We start from the raw sequence: 26,113 nt of genomic DNA on the forward strand, positions 1-26,113 counted from the left end.
GCTGCATTTGAACTAAAGTCTTGATTGATTCCAGGCCCAGCCTCTCTATCCACTGTGCCACTTACCTGTCCATATAAGACTTATTTTGTCAGGTCAGAGTTTGTGAAGGTCCTTGGAGGAACTAAATGATATCAACATAAGTCCATTGTACAAGCCCCAAATAGACCTGAGCTGGGTCACTCCCCCCAATCCAGATCCTCAGATATCATCCCATCCTCAATCCTGAACTCAGATTTTCTTTTTTGTAGTGAATTTGCAAAGCAGTTTATATTGCCAAGAAGATCAGGAGAAAAAATTGCTTGATTTCTAGGGGGCAAAGAATCTACTTTTTCTTTCTTTTAAGAAAGCTAATATTCTTAGGAATGAATTTGGGTTGTAGAGGGACAGTTTTGCGAGGTCTGCTACATGATTTTTTGCTTTTGCTTCCAGGTCTATTTTCAAAGGGATTTATGAAACATCCACTTTAGGAACATTGCTTTGAAAAGTGATATCTCTTAGCCAAACCATTCTGTGCTCCATTGTCATTGATGGAGAATGACTTCTTTTCCAAGAGCTGATTCCTTTGTTAGGCCTGGCTATCTATTTTGGTACCTGGAGAAAAATAGTGCAAAACATAGTCCAAATCAACTATGTTGTTTATTTGTTTGAACACATATTTAGGGGAGGGAAAAAGAGACCTTGGGACACAAATGCCAATGGATGAAGAAAGGAAGACAGGCAAGGCCAAGTCGGAGCTCATCTGAGGTACAACTAAGGGATAGTATGAGAACCACATGGCAGTTTTCAGTTTTAACTGTCTTACTAAGTAGAGGCTAAACTCAGTTGTTTCTAGATGCTGAAGAAGTTATATATGCTATAGGCTCCTTCTAATTTTTGGTGGCCTGGGGAAAAGTCCCAGTTGTCTTGTCCTAGTTATGGCTCTGAGGTAAAAATTCCTCACCCATACTTACCTTCTCTAGAGTATCATTCAATATAACCATACTTTGCATTTTAGCAACATTGGCAAGAGCACTGTAAAGACAAAAAAATTTCATGTGAGATTTTTGCCTCTTTCCTTCCCCGTCTAAAACATTCACACATGGTATGTAGACTGCATTTTCTGCTTTGGCTGTGCGTGATACAACTTTCTGCTTTCCAACCTAACCAGTGCAATGAAGAGAAAGAGCGCTGGCCCTGGAGTCAGGAGGACTTGAGTTCAAATTCTGACTTAGACATTCACTAGCTGCTTGACTCTAGGCAAATCACTTAACCTCTGTCTGCCTCAGCTTCCTCAATTGTAAAATGGGGATAATAACATTACCTACCTTGTGATATTGTGAGGATCAAATGAGATGTTTGTAAATCGTTTAGCACAGTGCCTGGCACATAGTAGGTTCTATATAAATGCCCATTTCCTTCTTTCCCTTCCCTTCTCAGGGTTGTTGTGAGAATCAAATGAGACAATATTTGTGAAATACTTAGCACAGTGCCTGGAACATAGTAGGTGCTGTATAGGTACTCATTTCCTTCCTTCTTTCCGTGGCTACAAGGCTCTGGATCTTGGTGGCCAGGTAGCTGGCCAAGCTTTGTAGGCAGAATTTTGGGCCATAGGGCAGTTTGTCACATCACAGCTGAGCGTGAGCTGACGGTACAATTTCCTGAGGGAAACCATGCATTTGGCATCTGAAGGGCTCATATTTGTTAGCCCAGTCACTAGGATTAAAGACAACGATTTATTACATTCAGTTATTTATTTACTCTGAAGCACTCTGCATTTTTTTTTAAAGGCAATTTTCCTAGAAAATGTAGTGAGAGTTGTTCACCCATGAAAATGCTGCAGTGGAGTGATTAAATACATTCATTCCAGAAGTGAAGGTAGGTCCGTAAGTGCTGAGCTACTGATGTGCTGCTCAGGTTTCCCGACCAATTCCAGCTTGTTAATAATCATCATTTGCATAGTTTAGCTGGTAAAGTACATTTCAGTTACCATTTTCTTTCCCATTTCAATATTTCTATAGCATAAGACAGTATTAATATTGTGCCTCCATTTTCCCGAGGCCCAGAGAAAGGAATGATCTGGACCCTGAGAGCAGAGGAATATTCAGACAGTGTGGGCTTCCCTAGACACTGAGATTTCTGGGCCTATGCAGGATCCTGTTAGAGTCAGCCGCAACGGAGCTGATGGCTAAATTTCCAATGTGAGCATTCATACTTTGTAAATTGGCAAGCACTACAAATGGGAGCTTGATTTATTCTTTTGTTGATTGTATAGATTTAAGAAAGTGATGGAGAAAATGTCAACAAGGCATATTAGATTTAAAGGTGTGTCATGTCTACACTTTACATACGTATTTTTTGCAGAAGCAGGTCGTCAAACATTTCCCTGCACAGACCCAAGGCTTGTCTTACAAGAAGACAATAATAATAATTAGAATTTTTAGTGATTTAAGGTTTGCAAAGTACTTTATACATGATTATCTCATTTGGTCCTCACAACAGTCCTGGAAAGTAGGTCCTCCTATTATTCCCATTTTATAGATAAGGAAACTAAGATAATAAGGGGTTAAGCAACTTATTCAGAGTCACACAGCTAGTAAGTTTCTGAGGCTAAATTCGAACTCAGGCCTTCCTGACTCCAGTTCTAGCACTCCACCTAGCTGCCTAGATGCAACCTGGTATCATAGAGAAAAAAATTACACACACACACACACACACACATATATACACACAGACATATTCCAAAATTTAGAAGAAAAACATACTTTTTAAAAATTATATATATTTTAAGCATTTAAAATGTACATCTTAAGACTGAAATATATAAAAATAAGCTAATACAATAATATATTTTTGTTTTTAGGTCATAAGAAGGTCTTACAAAATTGTAAAAAGAAAATCTGGATTCAGAAAATGAAACAATGAAACTGGTTATAAAATAGATAAACTATAGTAAATATAAAACTAAAAAAAAGGAATTTGAGGAAAGACAAATATTGTTTTAAAAATCTTGCTGAAATAATGTATTTTCCCAAATAACATGAGAATAGTAGTTTCACATATTAACTATAACTGCATAGCAAAAGAAAGACCAAATAAAAAAATAGGCTATAATTATGAGTTTATAATAGGCAGTTTCTAGTTGTCATGTTGTTCAGTTGTATCTGACTCTTCATGACCCCATTTGGAGTTTTCTTGGCAGAGATACTGGAGTGGTTTGCCATTTCTTTCTCCAGGTCATTTTCCAGATGAGGAAGCTAAGGCAAACAGGGTTAAGTGACTTGCCCAGGGTCACACAGCTAGCAAGGGTCTGAGGCTGGATTTGAGCTCAAAAAGATGAGACTTCCTAACTCCAGGCCTGGCAATCTGTGTACCTAGCTGAAAGAACACTGGCTTTGCAGTAAGAAGATCTAGCTCAGATCTTACTTCTGATGTTTATTACATATGTGACCTTGGGCGAGTCACTTAATCTCTCTAGGCTTCAGTTTCCTTTTCTGTAAAAATAAGGGGAGGAGGGGCAGACTAAATTAACTCTAAGGTCTTTTCCATATCTAAATCTATGATACAATTTACTAATCAGCAAATTGGGGTGGGTGGGTGTGAACATATAAAATGATTATTTAGGTTTATGTAAGTACTGTTTATATTTTCTACATAGATTTCAAAGAGAGAGAAATATTTCCTTCTTTTGGATTAGTTAAAATCTCTTCAATTGTCAAGCAGCCTCAGCCCTTGGGTAAGGACCAAAATCCACGGGAATCAAAGCTTCTAGCCATTCTGAAGGAGGTGCCAGAGAGATAAGTTTGAGGACAAATAAGGGAGGTGCCAGAAACGAAGCCAGTGTCAACAAGAGATTCAATAAAGAAAAATAAGGAAATGTTTGTTGGGTCACTGGAATGGAAGGATACCCAGGCAATATTCCAGCAGGACTAGACAACAACAATGAGTTTGCACTGCTGGATGGCAACGGGGCTTCAGATTTTATCCAAACCTTTTGGTCTCTCTGACTCAGTTGCCTGGGATTTATTAATTAAAAAAAAAATTAAATTTTTTTCTTACATTCCCACAGTATCGCAGATATCCCTCCCTGTCTTCTTCGCCAAAGCCACCCGATATGACAAATAGGGGTTGGGGGTTTTTTTAGAGAGAAAAAAAAAGCACGACTGATTGATGCATTGAGAAAATCTAAAAACATGGGCATGTGTAACACCTGTGGATCTCTCACATACAGAAAGGGTAGGTTGGGGGTGTCTTCTCATATCTCCTCATTCATATCCCACTTGTTCTTTTTTAAAAATTTAAAAAATTTTTTCCCAGTTGCATGTAAAAACAATTTTTAATGTTCATTTTTAAAAAATTTAAGTTCCAAATTCTCTCCCTTTCTTCTTCTTCTTCTCCTCTTCGATAAGTAATTTGATATAGGTTATACATTTACAATTAAGTAAAACACATTTCTGTATTATTCATGTTGTTAAAAAAACAAAACAAAACAAAAGCAACCAGAGACCAAAAAAAAAACCCCAAAAAAACCCTCACAAAAAATGAAGTGAAAATAGTATGCTTCATTTGGACTCTATAAATTCTCTCTATGAAGGTGGTTAGCATTTTTTCATCATGAGTCCTTTAGAATCATATTGGATCATTGTATTGCTGAGCAGAGCTAAATCATCCACAGTTGATCATTGTACAATATTACTGTACACAGTGTTCTCCTGGTTCTTCTCACTTCACTTTACATCAGTTCATGTAAACCTTTTCAGCTCTTTCTGAAAGCATCCTGCTTGTCATTTCTTATAGCACAGTAGTATTCCATCACAATCACATATAATAACTTTTCTACCCATTTCCCAATTGATGGATATCCCCACAGTTTCCAATTCTTTGTCACCACAAAAAGAGCTACTGTAAATATTTTTGTACATAAAGTCCTTTCTCCCCCACTCCCCCTCTTTCAAAAAAAATCTCTTTGGGCTACAGACCTAGTAGTGGCATTGCTGGGTCAAAGGGTATGCATGGTTTTATAGCCCTTTGGGCATAGCTCTAAATTGCTCTCCAGAATGGTTGGATCAGCTCACAACTCCACTAAAAGTGTATTGGTGTCCCAATTTTCCCACATCCTCTCTAACACATTTTCCTTTTCTTTCATATTAGTCAATCTGATAGGTGTGAGGTGGTACCTCAAAGCTGTTTTAATTTGCATTTCTCTAATCAATAGTTATTTAGAGCATTTTTTAATATGAATTTAGGTAGCTTTGATTTCTTTGCCTGAAAACTACCCGTTCATATCCTTTGACCAGTTATCAATTGGGGAACGACTTGCATTCTTATAAATTTGATGCAGTTCTCTACATATTTGAGAAAAGAGGCCTTTATCCCCACTTGTTCTTTATAATTTTGTTTTAGATATATATAAAACTTTTTGGTGTATTGTTTCCATTTAAATTGTAGCCACTGTGCATAGCATTTTCTTTGCTCTGCTTCCTTCATTCTACATCTACTTCCTTCATATAAATCTTTCCATGCTTCATTACATTCATCACATACATTATTTCTTAATGTCTTAATTATTTCCCTCAAGGTTTCTCTTAAGAACTTTGGAAAAGATCGTGTACCACAGGACACGCTGGCACAGGACTGCCCAGCATGGCGTCTTCACATCAGAGAAGGTGCTGTGCTCTATAAGCAAAGCAGAATTGAAGTAGTTCAACAGAAACGCAAGCTGCGCAAATTTAAAGAATCCGCCCCAAATGTTCACACAGACTATCTGTGCTGACCTGTGGTAGAACATTCTGGGCTTGTATTGGTCTGATCAGCCACAGTCAGACACTCTGCAACTTGGCTCTAACATAGTGAGGTCATTTTGATCTTCTTCAAGAGTGAAGGACAACAACCTATTTCTTATAACACAGTAATTTTGCATTGCATTCATGTGCCACAATTTCTTTAGCCATTCCCCAGTCGATGGGCATCTACTTTGTTTCCAGCTCCTAGCTATTACAAAAGTACTGCTATAAATATTTTGGAATACATGGGGACTTTTTTTCTTATCAAGGACTTTCTTGGGGTATAAGCCCAGTAAGGGGGTCTCTGGTTCAAAAGGTTTGGACATTTTAATCAGTTTATCCAAATTGCTTTCCAAAATGGTTGTATCATTTCACAGTAATATATTAGTGTGCCTGTCTTCCCAAATCTCTTCCAACATTGACTGTTGTCAGTTTTTTCATTTTTGCTCATTTGCAGGGTGTGAGGTCAAATGTTGCTTTAATTTGCATTTCTCTTATTATTAGTAATTTGCAGCATTTTTTTTCATATGGTTGTGGATACTTTGTAGTTCTTCTTTCAAATTGCCTAGATTTAGGAGGATGTAAAAGGTGAGTTGGAAAGTCCAGGAGTGGTGGCCCATTTGGAGGCTGGGTTAGCCTCGCATGGTCCCAATTCACTGAATGTAGCACGTGGAGGTAAACTTTTTGCCCAGCTCACATTCCTTTACCAGGACTGCTTCTGGTTTTGCTGACTTTTATTTTGACAGTGAATTGTTGATTCTGTCTACCACCTGATAATCCCCTTGACTCTCAGGATGGTAAGGGATGGTTAGAATCAGAGGACGTCTATCAACATATCAATTTCCCCATGCAAACAGGCAAACTCCCAACTATTTTTATCTCCAGCATTCATAGTCAGTGTCTGCTGAGTTCCATCACTCCCTGTACTCTGAACCATTTTTCTCTATAATGCATGCCTCCTTCTGCCTGCCCATTTCATCATGACCTCCAGAAACCTGGCTCCATCTTTAACAAACTTCCCTTTGTTCTAAATCGCTTCACTTTACACTCTTTCTATATTCCTGGGCTAATGGAAACCTAGCTTTGCAGCAGACCCTGCATTACTGGCCACTCTCTCTAGCACTGGATACTCCTTCTTTCTTTTCTCTCTCTCTTTCTCTCTGTCTCTGTCTGTCTGTCTGTCTCTCTTTTGGCTAGGCAATTGGGTTAGGTGACTTGCCCAGGGTCACCCAGCTAGTAAGTGTCTGAGGCCAGATTTGAACTCAGGTCGTCCTGACTCCAGAGCCAGTGCTCTATCCACTGCACCACCTAGCTGCTCATTGGATGCTCCTTCTTTCAGCCCTTCTGGGTCAAGAAGAGGAGCAGACATACTCCTTTCTCCTCATCCCTATTTGTTTATCTCATTTTTATGGAAATTTCACCCAGTCTAACTCCCTGTCCCACAGTTACCTATTGACCTCCAGGTTTCTTTCTTTTCTCAAAGAACTCAGACCCTAGGTACCAGTTTTCCTCCCCATTCCAACTCTTGCTTTCATAAGTGGGGATTTTAATATGCACACTGATGTCCTCTCAAGCATCTTAGCTAACCTCCTCAACTTCTATGAGTTCACCTTCATTCATCTACACGCAAGGATGATTATATGCTTGATCTGACCATTATCTGTAACTGCTCTGTCTCCATGGCTGAGAACTCTGTAATTCCTCTCTGACCACCATCTCTTATCTCTTATTCTCTCCATCTGCTTCACTCTCCTTATTCTCTGTGTTCATCTTGAACTGAAGTTCTTCTACTCCATTGCTCCTATTCTGGCCTTATGTTCCTCCTTTCCAAATCTTGACCCATGTTTGACCAATTCAGTCACACTTTATCAGCTAACCTTGAAATTCTCACTGGCTTCCTATTGTTAGTGACACACTGCTGAACCCCAACCTTACTTCCCCCTCATGATCTACTTTTTGTGCTCCTATATATGTACTGTTGAATACTGTTGGAAAAAATAATGAAACCATGCTGAGTTTACTACAAATGTATCTAATTTCTTTTTTAAAAAATTAATTTATTTTAAAACATTTTATTTATTTTAAATTTAAATGCAAAACAAAAAAAAAAGAAAAAAAACATTTCCACATACACAGCACAACATGAGAGGATTTAATACAAAATGATAAATTTTCATTTTACAAAAACCTATGTAATAAATCCTACATGTTGTTTTCAAAGCAACCCAGCTTTTCTGTGCTTCCTTCTAGATTTTCTTCTGTTCTCTGCTGCGCACTTTTTGTTTTATTTCCCCCCCAATCAATCTTAAGAAGGCTACAATTAAACACAAATATATATGTATATATATTAAACACAAATATATATAATATATATACATACATATATATGTATATACACGTCCATAAATATACACATACATATATACACATATACATATATTTAAAACCATACTGTGCATATTTATATTTGTCAGTTCTTTCTCTGGAGGTGGATAGCACCTTTCTTCATAGTTTCCTTTGTAGCTGATTTGAATATTTATAATACTCAGAATAGCTCAGTTGTTCACAGTTATTCTTTGAACTATATTGCTGTTACAGTACACAACATTCTCTTGGTTCTGCTCATTTCACTCTTCATTATTTCATGCAAGTCTTTCCTTGTTTTTCTAAATCAACCAGCTCATCATTTTGTCATATCTACTCTCAACTGGGCCATCTTGTTTTGTGGCTGGCTTTAACTATTCCAAACCTCCTCTGTCCTCAGACTTCTCATATCATCTTCCCTTCTCCCTCTCAGCAAAGACCTCCTAGTTTATCCCTACTCTATATCTCACAGGCCTTGTTTAACCACTATTCTCTCCTCCTTTGTTCTAGTCTCTGATACAGAAATGGTCTTTCTTTTAGCCAAAGCCAACCTTGCCATTTATATTCTTCATCCTATCCTCTGCTGTTTCTTTCAGCAGCTTGCCCCCGTCCTTTCTGTTGTTTTCTATTTCTCCTTATCCAAGCCTCCTTCCAGGATGGTTACACGTACACCCAGATCCCTCTCATTATTTAAAAAAAAAACAATCCAAACCCAAATCTTCAAATGAGCCTGGCTGGCTTCCCCTCAAACAATTGCCTGACTATTATTTTCCTGTTTCACAACCAAACTTCTAGAAGGTGCAGTCTATACTTATTTCTTCCACTTCCTTACCTCCCACTCATTTCTCAAACCTTGCAATGTGTATCCCAACTCCCTTAATTGACTCATACTGATCAGCCTAAGTATACTAAGGATCTCTTACTTGATAAATTCCATTGTCTTTTCTCAGCCTTGATTTTACTTGACCTCTCTATAGCTTTTAATCCTGTCAGCCACCCCTTTCTCCTGGATGCCCCTTTCCTTTTTGTCCTCTTTTGTCTTACTTGACTTTTTTTTCTCTTGATTTTTCGCTACTTGTGTGACCTTTGATTTTCAGTCTCCTTTTGTGACCTTTGATTTTCGGTCTCCTTTGCTGGATCCTTATTTTCCTGAGCACTAAGTGTGGGTGTCTTCCAGGGTTCTGCCTTGAACCTTTTCTTCTCTCTCTACATTGTCTCCACCTGCTATCTCACTAGATCATTTCTCTGTAGATAACTGCTAGATCTAGATATCTAGTCCTAATTATGACCTTTAATTGCAGTCCCACATTATGAAACTTTTGCTGGATGTTGCCACTTAGATGTCTTATCTTAAACTCAACACTTCCAAAATGTTTTCCCTGAAAATGCCCTACTCCTTCCTTTAAACTTTTGTATTTCTTGTGAGGACATTATCATCCATTCCTTCCTATCTCTTAACTCCCAAATCCAATCAGTTGCCAAATATTGTCAATTCTATATTCATGATATCTGCCATATCCATCCCTTCTCTCTACTCACTCAGCCTCTATCCTAGTTCAGGCTTCCATTGCTTCTCACCTGATTAGTAGGACAAGCCTTCAAGTCCTTCACACCTTCTTAGTGTAGCTAGATAGCACAGGGGATAGAGCTCTGCACCTGCAGTCAGGAATACTGCTTCAGGTCCCAAACTGCTGGAACTTTCTAAACTTGGTCATTCCTCAATTTCCATTGGGAGCAACTTCAAAGCCTAATATGTCCCACTCAGCCTTAGCCAGTGGCAAGCTTTTGAAGAGCAGTAAGCACATCACCCTAGGATCAGTAGCTTCAGCTTGTAAAACACAATTTGAAACCTGTACTTATGTGCCTCCTTGGCAGTCCAGCACTGATTGACAGTGAGTGACTCAGAAGTAGTTTCTAGCATTAGTGTGTAGCCTGGTATTACCATGGAGATCCTGCCTAGGATCCATCAGCCAGTACCATGTTAGAATGGACTCCCATAACCATCTTACATGTAGTAAATACATTATGTAAGGTAAGTACCTTACATAAGGTGAGGATAGTGGAAAGAACATTGGCTCTAAAATCAGAGGGCCTTCACTGAAAACCTACTTCTTTTTCTAATTACTATTTGGGCAAGCCATTCGAATTCTGTATTTTAGCTTTCTCAGCTCCCAAATGAGGCTGTTAAACTTAGCTGATCTCAAAGGGTCTTTTTTATGTTTAGATCCTCTAAGACACAGACTTTTAATTCTCAGACACCAGGCTTGGACAAAAGAACAGCTTATCATAATTAACTTGTCCTATGTTTGTACCAGTGATTTCAACTGAAACACGTTTTAATTTAATTACTTGTTTCCCCTATATCATTGTTATTTTTCTTTTATTATCTCTTATTAAATAGCTATTGCTAATGAGGCAAACAGGTACTTTATTTTAAGAATGTGGAAAACAATCTTTAGCATATTTCCTCCTCTTCAAGATAAAACAGAAGAGAGGTTGTGAGGTAAACAATAATTTTAGAAGGAGTAGGTTTAAATATTCTTTTTTTCCAAAGAAAACAAGAAAGGCCATACCCAATGTTCTATTCCATACCATATTTTGTCTCTGACTATGGTAAACCTCCATGAAGTTGACTTAAAAAGGCTTAAGGATGGACCCTAAGTACCCTTGACTTTCTTTTAATGCCCTGTTACAAACCTATCATCCATAAATTTAATCAAACCTTTCTTGAATATTTTCTATAATGATGTTTTCCTGGAGTAACAAGGTCTATGTGTTTCATTGTCCCCTGAATACATTATTCCTCCCCTGTAACCCTCTTTTCTTAAATGGTGTTCAGAATTATTCCGGATGTTAGTGTGGGGAATTAACTAACAACTTTCCTCTGCTTAGCTCTGGGCATAGCGTGTGTCAAGGATGTGGTAGAATCAGCAAGGGGAAAACAAATTTAGTGCCTTCCGGGTATGCCAAATATAGTGACCATTAGTTTCTAAATAATTGTGGTGAGTTTAAAACCAAAAAAAGTATTCATTTTAAATTTGGGACTCTTGTTCCCCAAAGCATCTTATAAAAGCAGGTCAAGCTTAGGACAATATAATAAGAGGTGATCTGAAAATAGTATGGAGGGAATTGCATTAGCTTTGGACACAGGCAGTGGAGAAGAGGTGGACTGGGAGTTGGAGGCTTCAATTCCAGCTTGGGCTCCCTTAGATATTTGAGCAAGTTACTCTCTCTGGGGCTTTGCAAAATGGTGGCATGACTACCTGCACCTAGCTCACAGGTCTGTTGAGAACACCCCAAGTGCTCTAGACACGGAAGCAACATTGGATGACAGCATTTAAAGTGCCCAGTAGCAAAGCAATGGAAGGCACCCACCACTTGAAGGTGACCTCAACTTTAAATCTCATTTTCATTTTCTAGTTCCCTGACAGCCCCAGCACTGGGCCTAGAGTCAGGAAGACCTGAATTCAAATCTAGCCTTGGGAACTTACTAGCTGTGTGTCCTTGAGTAAACCACTTACCCTCAGTTTCCTCGACCATAAAATGAGCACAGATAATAGCACCCGCCTCACTCAAGTTGTTGTGAGAATCAGATGAGATGATATTTACAAATTAGCACTGTGCCTGGAATATAATAGGTGCTTAATAAATGCTTGTTCCCTTTCCCTTCTCCCCCCAGTCCTGCTGACATCACAGATTAGGGTTTCCTAGATTCTGTACCAGGTTGCATCTCTGCCTAGTTTCTTATTAGACAGTTCTCTTCCCCTTTTTCTAAGGAGGCTATTTCCCTCCCTGATCCAGTACAAAGAAAGAGAGGCCTATTTAGGCCAGGAAGTAGAATGCCTGATGGCCCTCTTTACAATCTAGAGCTGATGGCAGTGTGGGGGGAATTTATAATCCTGACAAACAATCCTTACCTTGCCTTCTCTAGTCCTCCTTTTTTGGCATTTCTCTCCACAACTGCATTTTCTTGTTTTTTGGAAACTCGCATTCCTCCTGCTTTGACTGCAAAGAGAAAGAGCAGAGATGTGAGAGCTTCCCAGCAGAGCTGTGGGGAGGTTTGCTTTCTTATTGACAGCCTTGAATTTTAAACATTGCAGCTTTAGAGCAATAGATAGCCTGAAGCTTAAGAATTACAGATAATTTTTTTTAAAAGATCACTTAATTACAGCCCTACTTAAAGTAGTGAAGTAAGAGTTGTGTTCAAACAGCATAAAGAAAACTTTTGTTTAAAAAAAGTCTTTGTAGCCCACTTGTTTGTCTTCTCCCTGTAATGTGATTAGAAGAAAAAAAGACAAACCTCAGAATTTTGCAGCACAGTACAATGGAAAGAACCCTCACCAAGGAATCAGAGTTCAGATCCTACTTATCACTTTTGTGATTTTAGGCAAGTCCCTTAGCTTTCCTGGGCTTCAGTTCCCCTCTCTGTAAAATGAGGGGATTGGACAAGCTGGTATCTGAATCTCTTCTAATTTTTAAATTAATGGACCTATATTTGGGAAGTAGAATCCTAATTAATCATAAGGCAGTTAGGTAGCTCAGTGAAGCCTGGAGTCAGGATGGTGTGAGTTCAAATTGTGTCTCGGACACTTACTAGCTATATGACCCTAGGTAAGTCACCCTCTATCTGCCTCAGTTTCTTCAACTATGAAGTGGGGATAATAATAGGATCTCTCTCCCGGGGTTGTTGTAAGGATCGAATGACATAATGCTTGTTTAGCACAAGACCTGGCACACAGTAGGCTCAAAGAATTGCTTGTTTCTTTCCTTCCTTTAGAAGACCACAGGTATTTCTCCCCTCTATGATGACTGCTGGGGTGAGATTGGAAGAGGGGTAGGGAGTCTGGGTAGGTAAGTGGTGACAAACTCAAATAGAATGACCCCTGTGGGTCACATATTGACTTAGAAAGCTACAAATTAACGTTATCTATGTTTTATTGTATTTTTATTTATTTTGTTACACATTGCCCAATTACATTTTCATCTGGTTCAGTCTACATTGAGTGTTGTTGTTACTGCACAGGTAGGCTGTAAATTTCACACCTATGATCTAGACCAATTCATTTTACAGATGAACAGCAAATGAAGGAATGAGGTTTAGAGAGATTAAATGACTTTGGCAAGGTTACACAGCAATAGAGACAAGGTTCATTCACTCAAATTCATTTAGATTCACTCAGGCCTTCTACTTAAGAAAAAGATTATCATGTAACCATGTTTTTGCATAGTAGTGATTGGGAATTGTAATGTGATGTCCCCATTTTTCAATTGGCATCTTTTTCAGCCAAAGTTTCTGAAAGCCAAATAATGTGGGATGTACCTAAAGTCATGATAACATGGGTTTCATTCAGCATAAGTGCCTATAAACATAAGGACCACCCCTTGTTATGACACAGACCCCAAAAAACTCAAACATAAATGTTCTAAATTAATTACATTGCATTAATAATCATGCCATTCACAAGACCAATTAGGACTAATCAGGCTACAGATGACCTAACAACAACAATTCAAGTGTTGAACGATGTCAGCTGAAATCAACTTCTAAGAAAGAATAACTTATTTCAGTGAACATGTCAAATCAAATTCTTTTTTTCCCTTTATGCTCGGGAAATCTACAAATTGAAAAGCAGTCAGATAAAAAAAACCTGAATGTATGTAAATTTGTTAGAACTCATTAATTCTTCTTGTGGATAGGTAATATCTGCAGTTTTCTGTAACTATTTAAAAGAGAGCAAAAAAATGAAGAAAACTTATTCTATTCCTGAAAGCACTTCTGAAAAGACGAAAGAATTCTTCATTTATTGCCTACATGATTTATGTTGGAATTCTGCTAGGTTCACTCAGACAAGAAAAAAAAAGGGGGGGTTTTTCTGGTGGTACCTTGTCTATTTTGCATTCCGATTAGATGTTTATACAAAAGGAAAACTGAAAGGACAACAGTAAAAGTCAAGTATGAGTAAAATTATATGTTCTGATGTAGTCTTCAAATCTAGAATGAAAGTTTTTCTTAAAAGAGTTCAGAAATACACAGGGCAGGCAAGCTAGCCTAACTGAAGTAGCAAGACACTCTGAGGGAAAGACAAGAGGTGGCATGCACCAGGTGAGTCCAACCATTGCTACTACCTTGATCACCACCTCCTTTCACATCCTCATGGAAACAACCCAGGACCCTGAACGCAAGACTTATAGGAGTAGTAATGGCCCTCAGACCAGCCACCTGGCTTCCAAACTTACCCCATCATGGAAGAGAGAAACACCTGTCAAAAATGGCCCTGTTATCCTTCATGTACTGAGGGGTGAAGTGGGAGGGGTGGGTCTGCTTTCCTCTTGCTTGATCTTTTTCAATAGCAAGGCTTTGGTAATTCCAATCCCTATGTCTTCCCTGGCTCCCAGGTGCTCCACTCAACTCCCAGAGGTGTTCAGGGGAACCCTATTCCATAACTGTTCTTTTTACGGGTATCAGGACTTATTTCTTCAGTTTAGTGGTGTGGCCTATGTGCATTTATGCAGTTAGAGTCTTGACTCTGCCACAAACCACTAAGAAAATTTTCTTTTTTCCCCTTTCTGCTTTGTTTCAATGGAATGTAATTATAAGCATGGGGTAAGAGTTGACCACACAAGTGAGAGAAATGAATGTTTCTCTCTTGTAGTTAATAATTATTGAATTAGGATAAAGATTTTTCCCCTTTTCTACTTCCTCATCTTGAAATCAACCAGTGTGGGAAATCTTGGGCAAAGACTGACCCTGCCAGGAAGGCTATGATCTAATCAAAGACTGTAAAGAAATTCTAAGTTTAGGTGAATGGGTGGATTCCTACTCATTGTGTTTTACTCTGACAGGCCTAGGAAAATGTGGATTCTCCCTTTTGTCAAAGGGATGATATGAATATTGATAAGTCTCTGTGACCAAGACTGAGTGCTTAGTGTCACCTACCTCTAGACCCTCACTGGAATAAGACTACCTCTCATTATAATATTCATCCTCTCATTACTTGTTAACCAATCAGAATTGATTTCCACCCTCAGGTGCATCCCCTTAAATGTTGAAAGTTTGACAGGCTTGCTCTCTTTGTTCACCGAGGGAAACAATGAGTCTACTTTGTTGACTGCTTTCTAGTTAATAAAAGTGATTATAATTTATCCAGAAACTCTGTCTCTCAGAAATTTTCAATCATCACACAGCTATAGTTTAGCTATAGACAGTCATTTATTCAAACATAGAGACAAAAAGAATAAAATCTAATATATTAAAACAACCACCGCATAGGTTAAGTACCTAAGGCTCTTCCCAGAAATGACAACCCCAAACCAGTCTATATTGAGAAGATAACAGGGAAGGCAATCTGTTGAAGGAGAAGCATGGAATAGGATCATAATTAACCCTATTTTATGGATTAGAAAACTGGGGTTCAGTGAAGTTAAAGAGGCTTATTCAAGGTCATGAAGTTAATGTGTCATGGCTAGAATTCAACTCAAGGTCCACCATTCTTTCCACGATACCATGATAACTTTCCAGAATAGCCCCTAGATATCCTCTATAATTTCAGAAGTAAGAAGTAGCACCAATGGATAGAAGTGTTAAGGATATAAATTTTGACTCAATATTTAGAAGAATTTTCTAAGAATTGAAGCTTTTAAAAAAAATGACAAGGGATGATACGTATGTAGTAAATTCCCTGCAGGGATGTTGTGAGGCTCAAATGAGATAATGGATGTAAAGTACTTTGCAAACCTTAAAGTACAATAAAAATGTTAGCTTTTATTATAATTAGCTTCTAGACACCAGGCCTTCAGTCTGGAGATAACTTCATTTTCTGAGCCTTCTATTGCACTTCTGCTGAGCTTAAGCAATATTTATAGAGCAATGCAGGGTTGTGTCCTGGTAAATGTTTAACAAGACAAGGGGGCATGGGAATGCATGCATATACTTCTACATTTAATCTGCATTGTTATACTTTCGTAAGTCCAGGCAATCAACAAAACAACAAATCAAGATTTGAAGCAATTGCTGATTTCTTTCTTCTTTTTTTTTTTTGGTAAGGCAATTGGGGTTAATGACTTGCCCAGGGTCACACAGCTAGTAAGTATTAAGTATTTCATCTGACACAGGATTTAAACTGAGTTCCTCCTGACTCCAGGGTCGGTGTTCTATCCACCGCGCCACCTAGCTACCCCACAATTGCTGATTTATGAGGTGGTGTTGAGTCATTTCAGTTGTGTCCTACTCTTCATGATCTCATTTGAGATTTTCTTGGCAAAGATACTGGAGTGGTTTGCCATCTCCTTCTCTAAATGAAGAAACTGAGGTAAACAGGGTTAAATGACTTGCCCATGGTCACATAAGTATATGAGGCTGAATTTGAACTCAGGAAGAGAACTCTTCCTCTATTCCAAGCCCATCGCTCTGTCCACTGTGCTACTCAAAGTGTAAACACATTGAAAATTTAAAAATAGTCTCTTGTAAGCTGGTTAGGACTGGCTCCAGAATAACCCTGGTCCCTGCCAATTTAAGTATATATTCCCTGACAGAAAGGTTGTAGACAATGGAAAGTTGGACTAAATGATGTCTAATGTTCCCTCCTGCGCTAGTGTCCTATTGTTCTAGTAAAGAATATCCTCTCCTTTCTCATTCCCTCACACCCTCTTCTCTTCTTAAGAACTTGGGACAGAGGATGAATAGTATTGTTCCCCAAACAGTAAAAAGTAATTGAGGGGAAAGAATTTCTACTAAATCTTTATGAGAATGGTCTAGGTACACATAGGCTATCTTTGAAGATAACATGAGAAGGGAAGGGACGAGTAGTTATAGGCAGTTTTCTACAACAGGCCACCAAGTTTTTAAGGCAAACTAACTAAATAAAGGATCGAGAACAAGATCCTCTTATGTTTGTTGTTTATTGACTTGAAGAAAGCATTTACTTCAACAGAATAAACAGCAGCATTGAAAACTCTCTTCAGGTAAAGTCTCTCTCATACATATACTAAAATCACACAAGACTCCATGGTTTAATAAATGCTTGTTGAATTGAATTGAATTGATAGCTATCACTCTAGAGGAACCTTGTTTAATGATCTGTTAACATATTAAGTGAAGTGTCACGTGGCAAATATATTTTCCCTAGTGTTATGGGGAATAGATAATCAAACAGTTTTCTTATTTATTTCCTAAAGTTCTTTAAATGTTCTTATTTGCAGGTAATATCATAATAATTGCACAAGCTCTGGAATACTGTAAAGATTCCTAAGTGAAATCTACAGTATTTCATGTAGATTTTAGCTAACTATCCATACTGAAAAAACAGAGTGGATGAAGAATAAATATTACTTAGATAATACACAGTTTGAAGGAAAGCTTGCCAAATTAGTCCATATATATGTGTATCTTGGACAGTGCTGCACATAAATAATGAGCTATGCTCAAGTTAAGTAGAAAGGGGAGGAGATCAACCCAGATTTTTTCAAGAAAGCATGGGAAACTGCCCTGCTTTCACGGATCCTAAATTGTCTACTGCTTGGGGGGAAAAAACCAACTATCTCTTTAGCATCAATGTTCTTCCAATGATCTGTTTGCCTGGGAATTAATGAACACCATGATTACAGAAGATTAAGATTACAAACAACTCAAAGCACAACGGAAAAATGTAAGTTTGGTGTAAGCAAACAGGATGTCACCAGTGACAACTTGTGTGCAGAAAGCAGAGTAAGATATGATGAGAGTTACAAAACTGGATAAGCTACCATATATAAAGCCCTTTATAAACCTTAAAGGACTGTATAAATATCATCTATTGTTATTATTAGTATGAGGAGGTTGGTTGCTCAAAGGAATAGAATGAGAGACAACAGATGGAGATTCTGACTGATAGTATCCCTGAGCTACTAAAAGAAGAAGAAGGCTCCAGTGCCTTGTGTAAAATAGTCTGTGAGGGATTTATGGTAACATATGGACAAGTATTGCACTTGATGAAAAGGTCTGGAAGCATTGTGGTCTGTATCAATGGAAGGAATGCCCACAATGTTGAAATCACAAGTCCAAAGAATCAAAGCATCAAGCAAAACATAATTAAACCAATAAAAAGAGGATTCCAGTAATGGTAGATGTATTCATTTTTAAGATGAATGATGTGCAAGTACTTTGCAAAAATTCACCCAGATAAGTACTTTGGTCCAGTCCTAGAGCTCAGAATTCTTTCCATCATAGGTGGTGCAGTAGATAGAGCACTGGGCCTGGAGTTAAGACTCTAGTTCTAATCCAACCTCAGATGCTTATTGGCTGTCTGACCCTAGGCAAGTCAATTAGTCTCTGTTTGCTTCAGTTTTCTCATCTGTAAATGAGGATAACAACACTTACCTCTCAGGTTGTTAAGTGAGGATCAAATGAAATAACGTTTTTAAAGTGCTTAGTGAAGAGCCTGGCACATAGCAATTGCTTAACAAATTTGTGTTTCCCTTCTTCCCTTCCTTCATAGACATTCATAGTTTATGGTAGGGAAGCCTTAGATACAATAATAATCTCTTATGTTTTTATAATACCATTTTTTTAGTCAGTTGGGGTTAAGTGACTTGCCCAGGGTCACACAGTTAGTAAATGTCAAGTGTTTGGTCTCAGGCTGGATTTGAACTCGGGTCCCCCTGACTTCAGGGCCGGTGCTCTACCCACTTTGCCACCTAGCTGCTCCAATACCATTTCTTTTCCAAACCATATGCTTAACTACATAATTCTATTTGTCCTAAAAAAATCTCCTTAAAGCAGATATTATTTCTGTGTTACAGATGGGTAGACTGAGGTGCAGAGGTTATGGCCATGATACACATGGGTAAGTGATTTGGAAGGAACTGAAGCCCCCATCTGAGTTGTTAAGGTTCATTTACAAAGCTCGGCTAGAAAAACTAGTTACACTCTGCCAGCACCATTAAGAAAACTCTGGGGATCTGATGAACATTCAATGAACATATCTTGACAACATAGTTTAGGATCAAGTAAGAGCTATTTTGAGCTGTTTACATTGCAGTTGGAACCCAGGTGTCCTAAGTTCCCATTCAACGCCCTGTGTTTTCTTCTTTTCTAATGTCTGACTCCAATGACTCATTGTGACATCAAGGTAGCCCTGAGAGCTTGCGGGTCTGACCAAGCTGCTGAGGTTTTAGGTACAAACTGACTGATGGATGTCTGCATTTGCTGCTTAAGGATTGGTGCAGCAAAAGTTGGAGAGTCTAAACAACAGAAAGGCCACAGTGACTCAGAATGATTACTGCATTATAAGGAGAGAGTACTCACAGCAACAAAATTATAGATCGTCAAAACGAGGTTTTGACCCTTAGAGTAAGATTTTGGAAAAACAATACTCAACTTTCAAATAGTACTCATTTTACCCTTTTATTACCAACACTAATCCAATGATCTCACTTTTCTCAAAAAGCTGAAAGGGGAAATTGAGAAGAGGAAAATTGTGCTTTTTCAATGACTGCTTTTGAAAACTTAAAGTTTTCTATAGAAAATAAAGTTTTGCTATGTTATACACATCAGCCTTGCTTATTGACAGTACAACTGTTCAGGTTTTGAAGGAATATACTTTAATTACAAAACTATTTTTGCAAGAGTTTATATCTTAGGAAAAATCCAAACTCAAAGTATGCATGCAATTCTTTAGGCTGAAATTTCTTTAGAGAATATAAGACCAGAGTTGGAGAAGGCCTCAGAAGTCATCCAGTCCAACTCATTTCTTTTATGCATGAGAAAAGTGAAGCATAGAAAAATCACATGACTTGGCCAAGGTCACTTTGCTTGGCATTTCCTGGTTGATAGCTATCAAAATGAGGAAAGAAAAAAATTAGGTGTAATTCTTCCTAACCAGGAAGACGTTATGCATGTTAAAAAAAAAAAGCATAAGTGAAAGGTTTTTACATATTTTAGATTTGCAACCAATACCTTCTATTTGAAGTCTTTGTATCAAGGGTCAAATGATTGTAAATTATTATTCATTCATAATGGGTGCTTTTCAGTCAGTTCTGAGCATGCTCAACAGGACCCCCAGGACTCTCTTCAAACCAGCTGTTTTCATTCTATTCCCTGATCCATCATCGGTGCATCTTTTTTTGGGTGGGGGAATGTTTCTTTCAGACTCCTTCCCTGAATCCACACACATAATTTCCTGTGATAGGTCTCATCAGTGTATCATTGGAAGCCCCAGATTTTTCTTGGAGCCAGCTCCTTAAGCAGCTGCTGTCTTGCCCTTTTTCCCTGATTCTGAATCATACCATGCACACTTTTGTGAGGCAACAAGGTGGCTCAGTGGGTAGAAAGCTGGACCTGGAGTCAGAAAGACCTGAATTCAAACCCAGCCTTAGACACTTACTAGCTGTAGGACTCTGGGGAAGTTATTTAGCCTCTGTTTACCTCAGTTTCTTCATTTGTGAAATGGTGATAATAACAGCACCTACCTCCCCAGGATTGTTGTGATAATATTCACAAAATATTATATATATATATATATATATTTACAAAATATTATATATATGTATGTGTGTATATATGTGTGTATGTATATATGTATTATACATACATATATGTATATATGTGTATATACATGTATATATGTATACACACACACACACACACACACACACACACACACACACATATATATATAAATAAAATCACAGTACCTGGCACATAGCAGGTACTATATAAATGCCTGTGCCCTTCTCCCTCCTAATCTTACCTTGGTGAGCTCCCCACTTTCTATAAAATGGCAGGATCAAAAGATCCCAGACCTATAAGGGCCTTTATAGATCATCTAATTTACCCTACTACAGAAATTAAGCAACTTGCCTAGGGTCACACAGTTAGTGTCTGAGCCAGTATTTGCACTTACGTGTTCTGATTCTTACTAGCTGTGTGACCCTAGGCAAGTCATGTAACCTTGTTTGCCTCAGTTTCCCCAGGTGGAAAATGAGCTGGAGAAAGGCAATGATAAACCACTCCAGTATCTTTGCCAAGAAAATCCCAAATGGGGTCATGAAGTCAGACGCAAGTGAAATGACTGAACAACAACTTCTGATTCCAAATCCAGCACTCTTTATACTATACTTGCTCTTATAATGAATTGTCCAATAGAATGTAAGCTCCTTGAGGACAGTGAGGATAGAGTGTTGCACTTGCACTCAAGAAGTCCTGATTTTGACTCTAGCCTCAGACATTTAGTAGCTGTATGATTCTGGGTAAGTCACTTGCCCTTTTTTTTAGCCTTAGTTTCCTCATCTGTAAAATGGGGGTAATAAGCACCTACCTCAAAGGTTTTTTGTGAAGATCAAATGAGGTAATATATAATGAGCCCTTCGAAAACTTAAGAGTTACAAAAATGTTAGCTCTTGTTATTATCATTTGTATCCCCAGTGCCTGGATGCAGTAGGCACTTAATAAATGCTTGTGGGTTGACAGATTGCTCAAGGTCATATAGAAAGTACTAAGTAATACCAAAATGCCTTCTAGTGACTAAAGGACTCTCAGTTTGTTTAGGAGTTCAGTGGAATAACCCTCAGCAGGTCCCTTATTCAATGCCAAACCAAACAGTTACTTAGCTATGTAACTATTCACTGACTCTATTCTTTTCTCTTTATCATGTACTTGGCTTCCCCAGGATGCTTTCTAAGTACAATTTTTGTTGCTTTTGATGTCGTTGCAGTAATGTGGTTCTTTTGAAACTAAAAGCAACAGAGACAGGAAATTCAAAGCTAAGCTTTACTTTATACAGCCTGGGCCTCCTAATGTATTCACATTTAATGTGTTCCTGTTTTACAGCACAAATTTAACTGTGGTTAGCTGTAGTGCAATATAAGATATTTATGTCTGTGTAAAAGTGAAGCCACCCAGCTCTTAACATCTATCAGGAAGGGAGAGTTACAGTCAAGCTGCCTTCTCTGGAGAGTTTGTTTTCCACTGTGCATTTGTGGGTTTCTTTCTTTCTTTCTTTCTTTCTTTCTTTCTTTCTTTCTTTCTTTCTTTCTTTCTTTCTTTCTTTCTTTCTTCTTTCTTTCTTTCTTTCTTCTCTTCTTTCTCTCTTCTCTCTCTTCTCTTTCTCTCTCTCTCTCTCTCTCTCTCTCTCTCTCTCTTCCTTCCCTTCTTTCTCTCTTTCTTTTTTATCATAGTAGTGACTAACACAGAAGCATTCAGACCTTGGTGCCCAATATTATTGAAGTCTAATGTCCAAGTACAGTAATGAATTTATAAGGCCTCCATTTTAAGTCATCATTTTCAAGGTACCATCATTTAACTCTCAATGATTAGGTCAAGAATTCCAAGAACCTACTTGACCTCGGATAGGCAGTTAGGTGGCCCATTGGACAGAGCACTAGCCCTGGAGTCAGGAATACCCGAGTTCAAATCCAGCCTCAGATAACCTCCTAGCTGTATTACTCAACCTTAACCTTAGACTTAATCTTTGTTTACCTCAGTTTCCTCATCTGTAAAATGGAGATAATAATGCAACCTATCTCTCAGGGTTGTTGAGAATCAAATGAGATTATATATGTTTATATCTATACACATAAACACATATATAATTTAACACATGGCACATAGTAGGCACTTAACAAAAGCTTGTTGCCTTCCTTTCCCCTAAAGCTCTTTGCACACCTTAAAGTGCTATATAAATGCTAGTTATTATGATGGTATTATCTGATCACGTCTGTTGCTTCTAGAAAACATCAACCCACAATGAACATCTTCAGACTTAGACACAAACAAAATCACAGCCTCATAGAATTAGTCCTGGAAAGCGCCTCAGAGTGCTAGACCAACTCTCTTATTTTACAAATGAGGAAACTAAGGTCCAGAAAGGGTAATGCATAGTAAACAACAGAGTAGGAATTTATTATAATCAGTGACTGCCAAGCCAAAGGATGGTGACTTCCCTGAAGGACAGAATAACAAGAGTTGCTTTCTCTGGAGTGTTTTAGAATTTGCAAATTGCTGTTCCATGTACTTTGTACAGCAATCTTGTGAAGTATATGTTAGAGATATTTTTATCTCCATTATATAGGTGGGCAAACTGAGACTCCATGAAGTTACCTTAGAACACACAGCTAATAAGTATCTAAGGCAGGATTTGAACCTAGAACTCTCTGACTATAAGTTCAGCTGTATTCAATGTATTCATACTATTGCCCTCAAAAAATATGAGGATTTTCATCAAATCTCCATTTTGTTGTGTTTACAGAATCATAGGATCATTTATTTGGAGTTAGGAGGAATCTTAGAAGTCAATCTGTTAGTTCAATCCACTCATTTCACAGATAAGGAAACCAAGACCTAGAGAGGCCCAAGTTTATACATTAGCAAGTGGCAGAGCTAGGATTTGAACCCAGGTCTTCTAACCTCATAGCTCATGCACTTTTTATTGCATTACAATGCTTCTCATAGGTACATTATAGTTTAGTCAATTCTAATTTTGGACTTCCTATTTTAATAATACTTTTACTCTGGTCTCTTGGTTTTTAAGCAGATGGCTGCACAAATGAGAGTAGTCTACACAGTCCATGACTAAATGAGCAGAATTGTCTTCAAATAGAAAGATACATTGATTATTACATATATTTAAATAACCTTACAACTATTAACACTTTTTGTTGTTATAGGATACTTGGAATTAGAATGTTAAAATTCAATTTGATTTAATAAACGTTTATTAAATACTTACTGTGTGTCAAGAGCTGTGCTAGGAATGGGGATAAAAAAGACAAAAATGTCTTCAAGGAGCTTATTGTTCAGTCATTTCAGTCATGTCTGACTCTCTGTGACCCCATTTGGGGTTTTCTTGGCAAAGATACTGCAGTGGTTTGCCATTTCCTTCTGCCGTTCATTTTATAGAAGAGGAAACTGAGGCAAACAAGGTTAAATATCTTGCACAGGGTCACACGACCAGTAAGTATTTGAGATCATATTTGAACTCAGGTCTTCCTAACTGCAGGCCTAGCACTCTATCCACTGTGCCACCTAGCTGCTCCCATGTTCTAGCAGATCTCAGAAGTAAAAGTTTCACAACTGGTTCTGCTAGCTGGGTGACCAGTGGCAAACCCCTGAACCTTAGTTTTTTTGTTCCTTCATCTTTGTCATGGTCAGACTTTCTATCTGGTGCCACTTGGTGATCAATTTGTAGAGGATCGCATCAGGGAAGGAAGGCATCTCCAGGCCTCAGATGATACAAAAAAGCACACAGACATTGAGCTTTTCAGAATTTCTTTTAGAAGAAATTAAGAATGCCAGCACATGAGGAAAGAGGCCTCCCTAAAAATAGGCTTCTTGGCTGCTGCCCATCCATATGCACATGCAGATGAGTTACAATAGAACTGATTTCCATGCTTTCAGCAGGTTGTTATAAATAGCAGATGTGGAAAAAAAATGTGGTTGCTTTGCAAAATACCTAGGGAGCTGTCTTTTCAAGTTGGCCTCCTTGGGCTTGCGTATTCATCAAAAGACATTTTCACAGCTTCCTATACCATTCTTAACTTTGCCCACCCAGAGGCTGAAGAGGAGGAGAAACATATGAGTGCCACTTCTGGGGTAGAAGCTGCTTCTTGTGTGTACAAATCATACGCTCCTAGGATTTAGAGCCACAAGGGATCTTCTAAAGTCTGTCTAGTGCAGCTCCCTCAGATGATTGCTGTCCATGCAGGTGCCTTAGGGAGATGTGGTTCAGGAGAAAGGGCACGTGTTCTGGACCAGAGGACCTAGTGCCTTCCCTCTGAGGTTGGCTGCCTCTCCTTTACACTGCATGTATTATGGAAGCACAGTTGTTTTCACATTGTCTCCTCCAATAGATTGTGAGCTCCTTGAAGGCAGGGGCTGGGTTTTTAACTTCCTTGGTGTCCCCTACAAGGCAGAGCTCTTGGCACAAAAATGCTGGTTGACTGACCTAGGTTCAAATTCTACCTCTGATACTTGTGTGACCTTGGATAAGTCATTAAAATTTCCCTGAGCCTCAGTTTCTTCAACTATAGAATGAAGGGTTTGGGCTAGACAGCCTCTGAGCTCTCTGCCAGCACCAGGTCTATGAGCCAATGGAATCCTGTAACCTGAACCCTGGGAGGAAGGTTTCCATGGCAACAAATCCCACTGGCCAGCTGGGGATGCTCTTAACACACACTCAGAGGGTCAGCAGGGAAGAAAGGTTCAGACCAACTCATACTGTCCTCCTATGACTTGCTACAAATTTCAAATTTCCTTTGAAAAATAGCCAGAATTTAGCTTTAAAAAAGAATCACTGGATACTGATTTCATTTAGGTGCCAAGAAGCCTGAAGACACCAGAAGAAATGAAAGGGCATGAAGTTTAAAAAAAAAATCCTCTGAAAGGTTCAGAAGTCTCTGCTTCTTTGGGTGAAGTTCTAGATCTGAAAAGTGAATGAGGAAACCCAGAGCAGCAGCAACAGTAGAGCATGAGCTGCTTGTAGGTCAGAGGTCAGCCTACCTGCAGGAGGATGGCCCCCTTTCAGAGGCAGGAGGATGACTTTTACTTCATTTGCCATAGTATGGGTTGTAGCTGCTGCTCCTACTGGTCCTTATTGCTTCTGCTGAGTGCCTGGGTAGCACTTTCTCCTCTGCACCCTCCTTTTATACTGGCAGTGAAAAGGGCCCTTTAAGGGCATTGCAGAGCAGCAACAGGTTTTGGCCACCCTGTGCTCTCAGGGGGAAGTAGGGCCTTACAGATTTCCTTCAGGCTTGCAAATGTCTGCTGCCAGTTCTTTGCAGAGGTAGGGTAGAAGTCTTAGCAGACAAGAAGAGTGCTCTTCTTAAGGGAAGGAGAAAGGAAGACTGGATAGAGTTTCTTGGGCTTCTTTTGCTCAACCATGAGAGAAAGAAGAGCTAAAGGGGAATCCACCTTGTTGCTGTCAAGGTGGCAGCAATGATTTTATAGGTGGGGACAGGGGTGGGTTATAGGGAAGAATTTCTTTCTTTTTTTTTTTTTGTGGGAAGAGGTCTGGCCTTGT

At 38.6% G+C, this 26,113-nt stretch overlaps 1 protein-coding gene across 1 annotated transcript in view; it reads right to left on the minus strand.

Moving 5' to 3' along the window:
* Positions 1-25,726, minus strand: part of DAPL1 (death associated protein like 1) — a 34,464-nt gene extending 8,738 nt beyond the window's left edge. The window contains exons 1-3 of the mRNA XM_021004920.2: positions 25,594-25,726; positions 12,041-12,128; positions 951-1,011 (exon numbers count right to left, since the gene is read on the minus strand). Of these exons, the coding sequence (XP_020860579.1) occupies positions 951-1,011; positions 12,041-12,128; positions 25,594-25,651 (207 nt within the window). The 5' untranslated portion in view covers positions 25,652-25,726. The remainder of the gene's footprint in view (positions 1-950; positions 1,012-12,040; positions 12,129-25,593) is intronic.
* Between the last annotated feature and the right edge of the window lie 387 nt (positions 25,727-26,113).

This window comes from Phascolarctos cinereus, unplaced genomic scaffold (genome assembly GCF_003287225.1).
Source record: "Phascolarctos cinereus isolate Bilbo 61053 unplaced genomic scaffold, phaCin_HiC Scaffold_726;HRSCAF=1367, whole genome shotgun sequence".
Taxonomy (NCBI): Eukaryota; Metazoa; Chordata; class Mammalia; order Diprotodontia; family Phascolarctidae; genus Phascolarctos; species Phascolarctos cinereus.